The 12,387-nt window shown below is 43.6% G+C and overlaps 1 protein-coding gene across 4 annotated transcripts in view; it reads right to left on the bottom strand.

The window, feature by feature from the left end:
- Positions 1–12,387, bottom strand: part of SYTL3 (synaptotagmin like 3) — a 142,858-nt gene that overhangs the window by 97,415 nt on the left and 33,056 nt on the right. For all 4 annotated transcript variants that reach the window (XM_073627403.1, XM_073627401.1, XM_073627404.1 and 1 more), the window contains 2 exons: positions 8,869–9,100; positions 4,642–4,857 (listed from right to left, as the gene is read on the bottom strand). In XM_073627403.1, the coding sequence (XP_073483504.1) occupies positions 4,642–4,857; positions 8,869–8,978 (326 nt within the window). In that variant the 5' untranslated portion in view covers positions 8,979–9,100. The remainder of the gene's footprint in view (positions 1–4,641; positions 4,858–8,868; positions 9,101–12,387) is intronic.

Below are 12,387 nucleotides of genomic sequence, written 5' to 3'. Positions count from 1 at the left end.
CGATCAGCAGCATCTCCTCACAGGGGGACATCTATGGATGTGCCCTGATTACAATAAATAAATACAGTGTCACAAAACAGTGCCCACCATTGCCCACCAATGCCAGCATACAGTGCCCACTAGTGGCAGCAATCAGTGCCCACCACTGCCCACAAGGGCCACTAATCAGTGCCCATTAGCAATGCCAGTCAGTACTGGCAATAAGTGCCGCCTATTAGTGCTGCCCCTCAATGCCCATCACTGCTGTCGATTGATGTCCATCGGTGCCCATCTGTACTGCCTATCCGTACCGCCTAACCGTGCCCACCAGTGCCGCCTATCAGTGCCCACCAGTGCTGCCTATCAGTGCCCATCAGTGCCACCCAACAGTGCCCATCAGTGCCGCCTATCAGTGCTCATGAGTGCCACATATCAGTGTCCATAAGTGCGGCATATTAGTGCCTCCTCATCAGTGCCACCTCATCAGTGCCCATAAGTGCCACCTCATCAGTGTCCATAAGTGCCACCTCATCAATGCCCACCAGTTCAGCCTATCAGTGCTGCCTCATCAGCGTACATCAGCGAAGGCGAAAAATTACTTAGTTACAAAATTTACTGACAGAAAAAAAAGTAAAAAACAATTTCTTCTAAATCTTTGGTCTTTTTTTTGTAAAAAATAAAAAACTCAGCAGTGATTAAATACCACCAAAAGAAATCTCTATTTATGTGAAGAAAATGATAAAAAAATTTAGTTTGGGTACAGTGTTGCATGACTGCGCAATTGTCATTCAAAGTGCGACAGCGCTGAAAGCTGAAAAATGGCTTGGGCAGGAAAGGGGTGTAAGTGCCTGGTAGGCAAGTGGTTAAGGAAGTTTCGCTATGCCATTTTTAACTACTGTATAACAACAACCCATCACCCTTGTCTTTTGAAAGTTCTGATCAAGCTAAGAGCAGGAGTTCCTGTATGGTTCTTAAAATGACAAAGAAAGGAACAGCATGACTGATTCAAATTTGTCTTATCTGCTGATAAGATTACAGTCATATTTTGTGAATTGAGAGGGGGCTGGGAAGTGTTTAGCCAGACAATATGGAGCTATAGCTCAGTGTATTTCAGAAGAATAAAGCAGTGACTCATTACAGAAATGACTGAAGGCTCAAAAGAAGAGCCCCCCCTCTTCAGGATAAAGCAGCCATGGATTCCTAACTGGTGGGCTGACTGCACAGAAAATAATAATTATTCATGAACAGACTGGGCCATTTTAACTGCGAGACGTGGGTTTTGAATCAAGTTCCTCTAAGGAAGTTGATCAATGAAACAAATGTTTCATATTTAAAACTGAGCTTTTATCTCCTATGAAGTCAACTACATTCTATAGCATTTCACCCTGCAAGTTTTCATTAGGTTAGGTTCACTTATGTGCAGTGCATTTGCATGCACACATCGCAGCTACACCACTCCATTCATTTGAATAGTCTGCTGTACCCGCAAGAAATGTGGGGAAAGAAGTCCCCAATTTATTTTTTTTATTGCACTCTAATGGTTTTGCACCCTCATATGAATTGGTGCAGCGCAAAAGCATGCAGCATTTGCTGATGCATGGGGGTGCCTGGGGGTGCCCTTCTTGGAAAGTCGACAGTCCAAGGTATTAAATAAGAGGCATGGCGAGTTTTCGGAAGTTGTAAATTTTTTGTCACAATTTTTTGAAAAATGAAGAAATTTAATAAAACGTTTTTTTTGTTCACAGTTGTTTTTACTGTCACCAATGCAGTACATTGTCATCGTATGACTGGAGTTGTGGCGATCAGGTAAAAAACTAAAATAATTTTAAATTCCATTTTTGAAAGATTTTATAGCTTGCTTACTATAGTGATCTGTGATTGGCTACAGCTAAGCACATGTTACAGGGTGGCGAGTACTATGTGATAGCTGTGGGCCAATCACAGCATCATAGAAAGCAATCATAAATGGAAAACATTCATGACTGTTTTGTCTACATGTAATCATGTGGTTGCTATGTACCCAGTGCCGTGATGGTCACAACAGTCATGGGATCAGGCGGCTTCGTGCCCCAGGGGGTTGCACCAATGCGCATGTGCATCACAACATACCAGTTCATGCCTGCAGCTGCTGACTGCTCGCCGGAAATGTACTGTGGGCAGGCAGCAAGTGTTTAACCAGTTGCCGACCGCTGCACGCCGATATACGTCGGCACAATGGCAGCGGTGGGCAAATGAGCGTACCTGTACGTCCCCTTTAAGAGCCAGGGATAGCTCGTGACTGCGCCCATGGGACCAGTGGACTTGATATCCGCCGTTCTTCCGGCGATCGTGTCACGGAGCCTAAGAACGGGGAAGTGCCTATGTAAACAAGGCACTTCCCCTTTCTGGCTTGTGTCATGACAGAGATCACTGCTCTCTGTCATCGAGAGCAGTGATTGCTGTCATGTGACTAGTAGCCCATCCACCCACAGTTAGAATCACTCCCTAGGACACACTTAACCCCTTCATCTCCCCCTAGTGGTTAACCCCTTCACTGCCAGTGTCATTTACACAGTAATCAATGCATTTTTATAGCACTGATCGCTGTATAAATGACAATGGTCCCAAAATAGTTTTAAAAATGTCCGATGTGTCCGCCATGATGTCGCACTCCCAATAAAAATCGCAGATTGCCGCCATTAAAAATTAATAATAAAAATGCCCTAAAACTATCCCCTATTTTGTAAACGCTATAACTTTTGCGCAAACCAATCAATATACGCTTATTGCGATTTTTTTTACCAAAAATATGTAGAAGAATACATATCGGCCTAAACTGAGGAAACATTTTATATATATATTTATATATATATATATATATATATATATATATATATATATATATTTGGGGGATATTTATTATAGCAAAAAGTAAAAAATAATGCGTTTTTTTCAAAATTATCGCTCTTTTTTGTCTATAGCGCAAAAGATAAAAACCGCAGAGGTGATCAAATACCACCAAAAGAAAGCTCTATTTGTGGTAAGAAAAGGACATCAATTTTGTTTGGGTGCAATGTCGCATGACCGTGCAATTATCAGTTAAAGCAACGCAGTGCTGAATCGCAAAAAATGCTCTGTTCAGGAAGGGGGTAAAATCTTCTGGGGCTGAAGCGGTTAATGTTTAACTGTACAACTCTCCTTTGGTCAGCAGGGGGTTAGCCAGCTTCAGTGAACTTATAGACCTTAAAGGATAAGTTCACATTTTGCAACATGTTACATGTTACCCCCCATATTTGGGGTGAACAAAGCAGCCACCCTCCCCCCGGATCCCCCGCTCTGACAGTTAGCAGGGATCTTCTCCCCCCTGCCCAACCACGTTACTCATTCACTCAGTCCTCTGTGCATGGAAAACTACAAGTCCTGACAGCCATTGCCATGGTGCTGTGGAGCACTGTGGTAGTTCATAGAGTCTTCCTGTCAGATTGTATCTGCTTGCCCATACGATGTACAGTCACACAGATACACTGACAGGTCTGCAGGAGACTTTCGTGGCACCAGCGATTTTACCTGCAAAAAAAAATATGGATTTTTTTTTTTTTTTAAAAGGTGAACTTATCATTTAATGCAGCACACTTGGAGTCCCAGGAGTTTTAGTTTGAGGCAGCAATCATGTATGGACACAACTAGCTTTCTGAACTACAGGTCCCACAAGACCCTATGTGAGCAAAAGGAGCCTGAGAGATGTTTTTTTCATTGAATTGCATGGGAAAGCCAAGGCTCTTGACGCCACGGGAGTCCAAGCATCTAGACCAAGAGAGAGAAAAGAGGCAGCCCAAGAAAGCCTGGTGGTAGAAAGGAGATTGCTGGAATCAGCACCACTGTCCATCTGGACTACTTTGCGGGGCTGCGACGGAGAGACCAGAGCATTCGCCAGACCCTCTGTTCAAGTTACAGCTAAACTACAGCCATACCGAAGGGGCCCCTTCCATCGCAAGATCCTTTTGCCACATTGGGGAGTAGGTTAGAGGGCACCCGTCCACCATGTACTGTTAGCAGTAGATAAGCTGTTGAGTGCAGGACAACCATAGCATCCAGCCCATGTACTCTGTCACACTCAAGCCCATACCGCATCACTACCAACTCAGGACTAGGGTCATACCGAATCATTATTCTTATCTTCTGCCCACTTCTATTCCACCTTGCACTGAATTGCGGTGCACCTGTTGTCATTCCCCTGCTCGCAGGGTTGAAGGACTATCATAAGTGCACCAACACTAAATGGACCCCACATAAGCTGGCAGAAGACAAATTTAAAGGACTGACCCTACCATTCCCCTTACAGATTCCATCTTATATTCCTATATCTTTGTTGATGTTGACTCAAATTTAACTGTGCTTAGCCAGCTGGTTTAGGCCTAGCATTGCCATCACTAGTGCACATTAGCAGTATAGCTCAGATATTTTTAGATAAAATCTCACTACTTCCCACGTCACATTTTTCGATGGCATTTCCACTGTTTATGCTGGTCTGGGCAGTCTATGGCCATTTATATCTAGCCCTCACAGCTAGTGATCCTTTCTCCTGAATGGTGTTATAACGGTGTTCCTAAACTGTTTTCTGTTGATTTGCAATGGATGGGGGTGATAGGTAAAAGACACATAAAATATAAGAAGAATTATTACCCATGAGCATTGCACACTGTGCACTTCCATGCCAGACTGTAGCGGCAAACCTGACATTCATGACAGACCCTGTGGCTGCAGCCATTGCAAACAGCCCCTCTGTTCAAAATCCTTCCGAGGGCTTTCTGGCAGCGAGCACAAGATCTCTCTTGGTATTCTTGGCTTGCACTTTTGGCACCCTTCCATCGAAGCTGTTGTAAATGAGTTTTCAATTTTCTGCATCAAATAACAGAAAGGACATAAACAGACATAAATGGTACAGTGATGCTCATTGGTACAAATAATCAACGATAACAATAAGAACATAGAAACACATACCCAAATGAAATGTTCTGTAAGAACCATCCACCTACACACGGTAGGCCTTTTATAATCAGCTTCATCAGCTGTTTCAAACACACTTTTTCATCAGTTGTTGCCAACACAATTTTTATTTTTTGTTAAGTAGCTACTAGAGGTTCTCACCTCCACCACTAACAGCTCTTCAGCAGTCATCACCGATATATACCTACTGCTCAACACAGGGTAGTGGAACAAGGAAGGGTTGAGGTGTCTTTGAAGTGTCAACTGGGTGCAACTCCACCCAGCCCAATGGGTCTCAGAGGACAGACTGGAGCAGAGTTTTTATTTGCACCATTGTGTTGATGAAAGCTTAGTAGTATATATTTGGCCCCCATTTCTGTAAACATTGGCAAAGAAAAAGGTTGCTTTAGAGCTTGGATAAACTATTTTGTGCATATTGTATAGGAATACTATTTAAAGTGTTAGTTCACCTGTCTATGCATGTCTAAGTAAGTGGTGTCTGTAGATAAAAAAAAAACTGTGCAGTGCTGAGTAAAGTTGAATAATGCCCTTCCCATAGGTGTAGGCCATTTATGTACCTCCTAAAGCCTGGCTGGAATACTCCAACAATGTTGCTAGGACGTTGCTAAGAGAGGCCTAATTATGTCTGCTCACCTCCACCATCACAGTGAGCTCTTTCTGTGATTAAAAACCCCTCACATGCACTTTCTCTCGCCTGGTGCAGTAGCTCTGAGCTCAGTGTTTGAGAGCTCACTTCTGTGATGGTGGAGGTGAGCAGTAATGACTAGGCTTAGCAACATCCTACCAACATCCTGAGAGTATTCCAGTCAGGCTCCAGGTGGTACATAAATGGTCTAAATCTATAGCAAGGTCATTATTCAACTTTATTCAGAAATGCACAGTTTATTTTTATCTACAGACATCCCTTATTTGCATTGGCAGGTTTTTTGGTAAAGTTGAACTAACCCTTTAAATAGGCACTCTGTTAGGAGGAACTGCAGTGATAATAGGAATTTGCCAAGCATTTTCGATCTGTTTAGCTGACTTTTGTTTTTGTATATGAAGTTCCAGAGTTGTCTGTATAACACATAAGGGGTTGATTTACTAAAACTGGAGGGTGCAAAATCTGGTGCAGCTCTACATAGAAACCAACCAGCTTTCAGGGTTTTTTTTTCAAAGCTTAATTAAACAAGCTGAAGTTAGAAGCTGGTTGGCTACCATGCAAAGCTGCACCAGATTTTGCACTCTCCAGGTTTAGTAAATTAACCTCATAAGAGTTTAAATCCAAATAATAACATTAAAGTGGTATTAAACCCAAAACCAAAAATGTAATAAATTGCAGCTTACCAATCATAAGATTTGGTGGCTGCATTAGTTTTCCTTTTTCCTTCTGTTTTCACCTGGTGATCTGGCTAGCAACACACCTCCTGTATTAGAGTGCCCTCACTCTGGATGAATCAGAACAGGGGCACCTTTGGACAGCAGCATTGTCAGTCTGGGGGCAGAGGAGTGTTAAATGTACTAGCAGAATAAAATGCACTAACAAATTGAAACCAAGCTCCAACTCACATTTTATCATCAGTTAGAGCAAACAGTTTGTTTCTTTTGGGATAAAGGTTTTACATGAGTAAATAAAAGCTGATCATTGTAAGCAATCATGTCAGTGGTAAATGGTATGTATCATCCCTGTAATCTGATACTTCTGGAAGAGAGCTTGGTTCTTTTGAAAAGCGACAGACTTTCTGGCTGGATCACCAGATGAAAACAAAAGAAAAAAGCACAAAAAGAAAATGAATGTAGCCATAACAACTAATAATTGGTATGCTGCAAAATAAATGTATGCCTTTGGGTTCAATACAACTTTAATATCTATAAGAGTATTAGCATATCAATAACCCTTTTGGATTATTAGCTACGTTGGACCAGTACACAGTTGGTCTCCAGTTATTGTAATGTATGCAGTATAAATATTTTTTTTTTTGTGTTTGTGTTACCTATTTGGCAATCCAGTGCCAGGTCTCCTCTCTGGCACATAGCTGCCGACACTTTTGGGTTATACCAAGGACATACCAGTGATGTGGCTGATGGGGAAACAGCACTCCTAATTGGTGTTTGCTTCAAATGGTGAAGCAACATACAGCCCAGTGTTCAAGAACATGTCACTACACCTAAGCTAAGCCCGCCTCCCCCATACCTCCAGTGTCTGCCGCCTGTGTTCCCCATTCATATCAGTGATGGTAAACCCTGAAGTCCTGGGCCTCCAGTGACCCCTGTACCCCAGTGCTGCACCCCCCTCTAGTCCCAGTGTTTTTTGTGACATCAGCACTATGGTGCCTCCAGTGACCCCTGAGCACTCCAACAGCCCCAGTTTACCCACTAACCCCTGTACTCCTGTGCCTCCAGGGACCCCTTGCGCTCCTGTGTCATCAGTGACCCCTGTACTCCTGTGCATCCAGTGACCCCCTGTGCTCCTGTGTCATCAGTGACCCTTGTACTCCTGTGCATCTAGTGACCCCTTGTGCTCCTGTGTCATCAGTGACCCCTGTACCCCTGTGCATCCAGTGACCCCTTGTGCTCCTGTGTCATCAGTGACCCCTGTACCCCTGTACCCCTGTGCATCCAGTGACCCCTTGTGCTCCTGTGTCATCGGTGACCCCTGTACCCCTGTGCATCCAGTGACCCCTTGCGCTCCTATGTCATCAGTGCCCCCTGTATCCTGTGTATCCAGTGACCCCACGTGCTCCTGTGTCATCAGTGACCCCTGTACCCCTGTGCATCCAGTGACCCCTTGCGCTCCTGTGTCATCAGTGACCCCTGTACCCCTGTGCATCCAGTGACCCCTTGTGTTCCTGTGTCATCAGTGACCCCTGTACTCCTGTGCATCCAGTGACCCCTGTACTCCTGTGCATCCAGTGACCCCTTGTGTTCCTGTGTCATCAGTGACCCCTGTACTCCTGTGCATCCAGTGACCCCTGTACTCCTGTGCATCCAGTGACCCCTTGTGCTCTTGTGCCTCCAGTGACCCCTGTACCCCTGTGCACCCAGTGACCCCTTGTGCTCCTGTGCCTCCAGTGACCCATGTACCACTGTGCCACACCCCCTCCCCTGTGGTCCTAGTGTCTCTTGTGACATCAGCACTATGGTGCCTCCAGTGACCCCTGAGCACTCCAACAGCCCCAGTTTATCCACTGATCCCTGTACTCCTGTGTCATCAGTGACCCCTGTACTCCTGTGCCTCCAGTGACCCCTTGTGCTTTTGTGTCATCAGTGACCCCTACTCCTGTGGCGCCAGTGACCCCTTGTGCTCCTGTGTCATCAGTGACCAATGCACTCCTGTGCATCCAGTGACCCCTTGTGCTCCTGTCTTATCAGTGACCCCTTATGCACTCCCGTGCCTCCAATCACCCCTGCACTCCTCTGCCACCAGCAAGCTTCCTGCAATCCCAGTGTCTTCAGAGACATCAGCTCTTCTGTGCCTCCATTGATTCTGTGTTCCCTGTGTACCCAAGGTCCCCTGTGCCAACACATAGGATAATTCCAACAGCCATAGGTCCACTTCATGTCTTTAGCCTAAAACATCACCAACAGGAACATAAGTAACATTGAAAAGTTATATGAATGTCAAATAACTAATTTTCAGTAGAAGTACTGTATACAACAGTCTATCATGCAATCATGCTTTCATGACCACATATTGTTTTATATGGTTGAAAAACAGTATTTAAGTACCTTCTACCTGCAGACATTAAAAGCTGTTTGTACAACTGCTAATTAGCTGGATAAGGAATTTTATACTTTTAAATGCTTTCTTTAGCTATACAGTTTTTGTTAAAGGAGTGCAAAAAGATATACATTTACCTGTTTATATTTCAACACCCCTATTTGTACTATGTATGGTAGATAACAATAAAATATGCACAATACCTTATTCTTTCCTCTTCTGATTTTTGAAGTGCCTGGTCTCGATACAGGACGTCAAGCACCTTTTCTCTTTCGAGTTCCTTCATCCAGCTTAGATCAAAATCAACAGCCATCTTTGGTCAGGTCCAGCAAGATCTTCATCACCTGCTATTATGTGCTTTAGCTGTAATGCAGCTTTCATAGATGTCAGTACTTGATTGAAGTTACTTCTCTGTTTGCTTAATGTGCCATTATCCTGAGAGAAGAAAACATCTACTCAGCAGGGAAGTACTGAATTATAAAGCTTAACTTTTCCCATCTCTGGAACAATGCAGACAAATCAATAAAATTTCTACTCTGTCATTAACAATTCTGGGAGGACACCTTACCAGTCTTAAGATTTGGTTTATCTCTGCTTTTACCAAAGAATGTTCAGCGCAATAGACTCCGAATGCAGCATGTTTCTTTCCAAGATAATAAAAAGGTGCATATTTAAAAAGAAAAAAAGCTCACCTATTCAGAAATAAAACAAAAATGTGGTTTCATGTTGTTATTTCTGGTCTTAAACCCATAATGTAGCTGTGGGAAACATAACCACTTATTTGTGATAATGTGCCAGGACTAGGACGATATAATGTGCAGCAGCTAAGTGGAGCCATTCATTAGGCACAGCTTGCAGACCAAATGAAAAAGCTTCGCTTTCAGCACTCAGCATCCACTGTAAATGCAGAAAGTTGGTCTCCTCTAGAGTTATAGGTCTGCACAGCAGCAAAGGTTTTATTGTATACAATGCTATCAAGAGGTATGATTTCAGTTGTATTTTGTGTACTGTGTACCATATTGTGCTTTAAGAAGTAATAGTCTTCATATATTTCTTGAGGGATATTGTTGATAAATATTACTGTCCCATTTACTTCATTAAAACTGAAGTAAACCAAACTACATTCTCAATGTCCATGAAATAGTTGTCCATACTTTTCTCGGTCACCCTGTGCCCCTAATAGACACAGTGTAACTTACACATAAGAAGGGCATGGGGAGTCGAGACGGGGGTTTCCCAACCTCTCTAAAGTAAGCTAGGTTCCATGAGCCCCCCCACCCAAAGTGACTCCCGTCAGACCAATAACATCACCAGTGACACTAATACAAATCAATGCTAATACTAGACACTATCACTGTACTAATGACAAGAGGTTAACATCTCAGGTAATTAAGGAGTTAAATGTGTGCCTAATAATGTGTAATGTATGTGTAATCTGCAGATTTTTACTAAAGATGTTTGTTTCTTATTCCTGCTTTGCGGGAAAAAGAAACACAGAGATCGTTCCCTCTGTACAGAACCCTGTGTTGATTGTCAACACAGGATTCTGGGCTGTAATTGGACACAGCCAATCAGCAGGTTCCGGCCATGGATCATGGCCAGGACCTGCTGGCAGACTCCCACTCTGTACAATCATAGTGGGTATCAGTGTGGGGGGGCATTCTCAGTACATTGCAGGAGTGCAGACTGCAAGTGGTTTATATTTTTGTTGGATTTTCCCACATAAAACAGTGATACAAACAGTACAACCATTTTAAATAAAAAATAGTATATAGTACTTAGACATGTTCAAATGGAATAAAAACAGAAAGGAGAAGATTAATATTTGATATGAGTCAAAATGCCTCAGGTGGCAACAACAATGTAAAAGAGGAAGGAAGTTATTTCCATACAGTAACCTGTGTAGGGGGCTTCCAACAGTAAACATGTAGGGGTGTAGCACACCCCCTAAGGAGCCACAAGTAGAATGGGATCCCCCACCCTGCACAGCCAGGCACAGAATTTCCAAAGGTACTCTGAGTCAGAGAACAGTCCGCGACTTTGTTTTGTTTTTTTATTGAGGGATAATAACTTGGGTAGGGATTGGAGATTATGGGATGCCCACTTGACTTAAGAACAACTCCAGGGACAAGAAATAAAAACCAAAAATATCCGTGCTAATGAATGATAGTGTTAATAATAGCAACACAGCTGCTGACACAAATCTCCTGGCAAAAAGACAAAATAATATAAATCACAAAGTGCAGCTCTAAGTATTAATAAAAAGTCCCAATGGTGAGAAAATATGACATCTCAATAAAAATAGGTGTAGGTCCACACAAAGGAAAGTGCTGGGAAGAATCCGTCACCAAGAAGGAAAGGTTCACACTGGCTCTTACCTCAATGAGTGGACTCCAATAAAAACGATCAATGTTTCCATCCAGTGTGATGGCCAGCTGTCGAGCTTGGCAACGTCACGTAACCCAACTCCGTACACTGAGTTTCGTTGTAACCAGATATCATCAGGGGCGTATTTTTTTAATTGGATTGAAATGCGCTTTTTACTGCGTTGTTTGTGAGTATTCTGGCCTTTGCTGTACTCTTAATAAATGTAATTGTCAGTAATACTGCACAATTAAGTTTTTTATATCTATTTACATGATGTCTTGATGTGATGAGTGTCTGTCTAAGGAAGATCCTATTGGTGTTCATGCAATCTATTTTCCCATGTGTATGGTGAAATCTAAGTGGAGCATTTTCAAGCGTTTTGACTGCTTTTCATAAAGTAGTCCACTCATTGGGGTAAGAGCCAGTGTGAACTTTTCCTTCTTGGTGACGGATTCTTCCCAGCACTTTCCTTTGTGTGGACCTACACCTATTGGACTAACTTCAGGGACAAATCTTCCTATATACAGTCCTATATACAGCTTCTATATACACTCCACTTCTTCCTCTAGAACTCACTTGCTTTCAGAACTCAGCTGAGACACTTGTACAAATCTGACAAAAGCACTCAGACAAATTAGAGCAACAGTCTGTCATAGTCAGGAACCCGAGGCCCCTTAGTTGTGTAGCAAAAGTTCAGTGTCCAGCATTATTCACTCCTGTGGCTACTGATCCCAGCACCACCTCTTCAGGCACTGCCAACTCACCTGGCTGCAGCTTCTCCTTTCCCAACCCCTCAGGCTAACTTCTCCCACAGTCCTCCAGACTGCTGACACTCTCTCCACAATCCTCCAGACTGACACTCACCAGCCCGCACAGCTGACTCTCAGGAGATCTCTTAGACGTGCTGGCCTGCTCCCGCTGTCCTCTCACTTGCTCCCGTGCCTGCAAGAAGGGTTTCCCCCTTGTGGTGTAGGGGGAATCTTCCATCACCCTAGCCCCAGACCTGAGGTTACCCTACTTAGACTAGGGGACACCCTACATGGGCTTCCAACAGCCTCCTTAGCTCTCCATCTCCATCCTCCACCTGATTGCCCCTGCTCATGTCTATTTATGTTGTAAGTTGCCCCCTGCCAGCCCTTTTTTGCTGGGGATTGTCCATGGTCCTCATAAATATGCATGGCAGCCCCTTCTCTCTCCCACCCTCCTGTTCTGGAAGTTTCTACCAACTTCCAGATCAGGGAAAAGTGCTAGAGAGAACTGCCAGATGAATCATCCAGCCTCCCTGAGTCACAAAACCCTGACCTAGATTCACAACCTAGGCCTGGCTCTCAGCCAAGCCAATTTGCCTACTCTTC

The sequence above is a fragment of the Aquarana catesbeiana genome, linkage group LG04 (assembly GCF_042186555.1).
Source record: "Aquarana catesbeiana isolate 2022-GZ linkage group LG04, ASM4218655v1, whole genome shotgun sequence".
NCBI lineage: Eukaryota > Metazoa > Chordata > Amphibia > Anura > Ranidae > Aquarana > Aquarana catesbeiana.
Note: the sequence above shows the minus strand (reverse complement) of the source record. Positions and strands in the feature narration are given on the sequence as shown.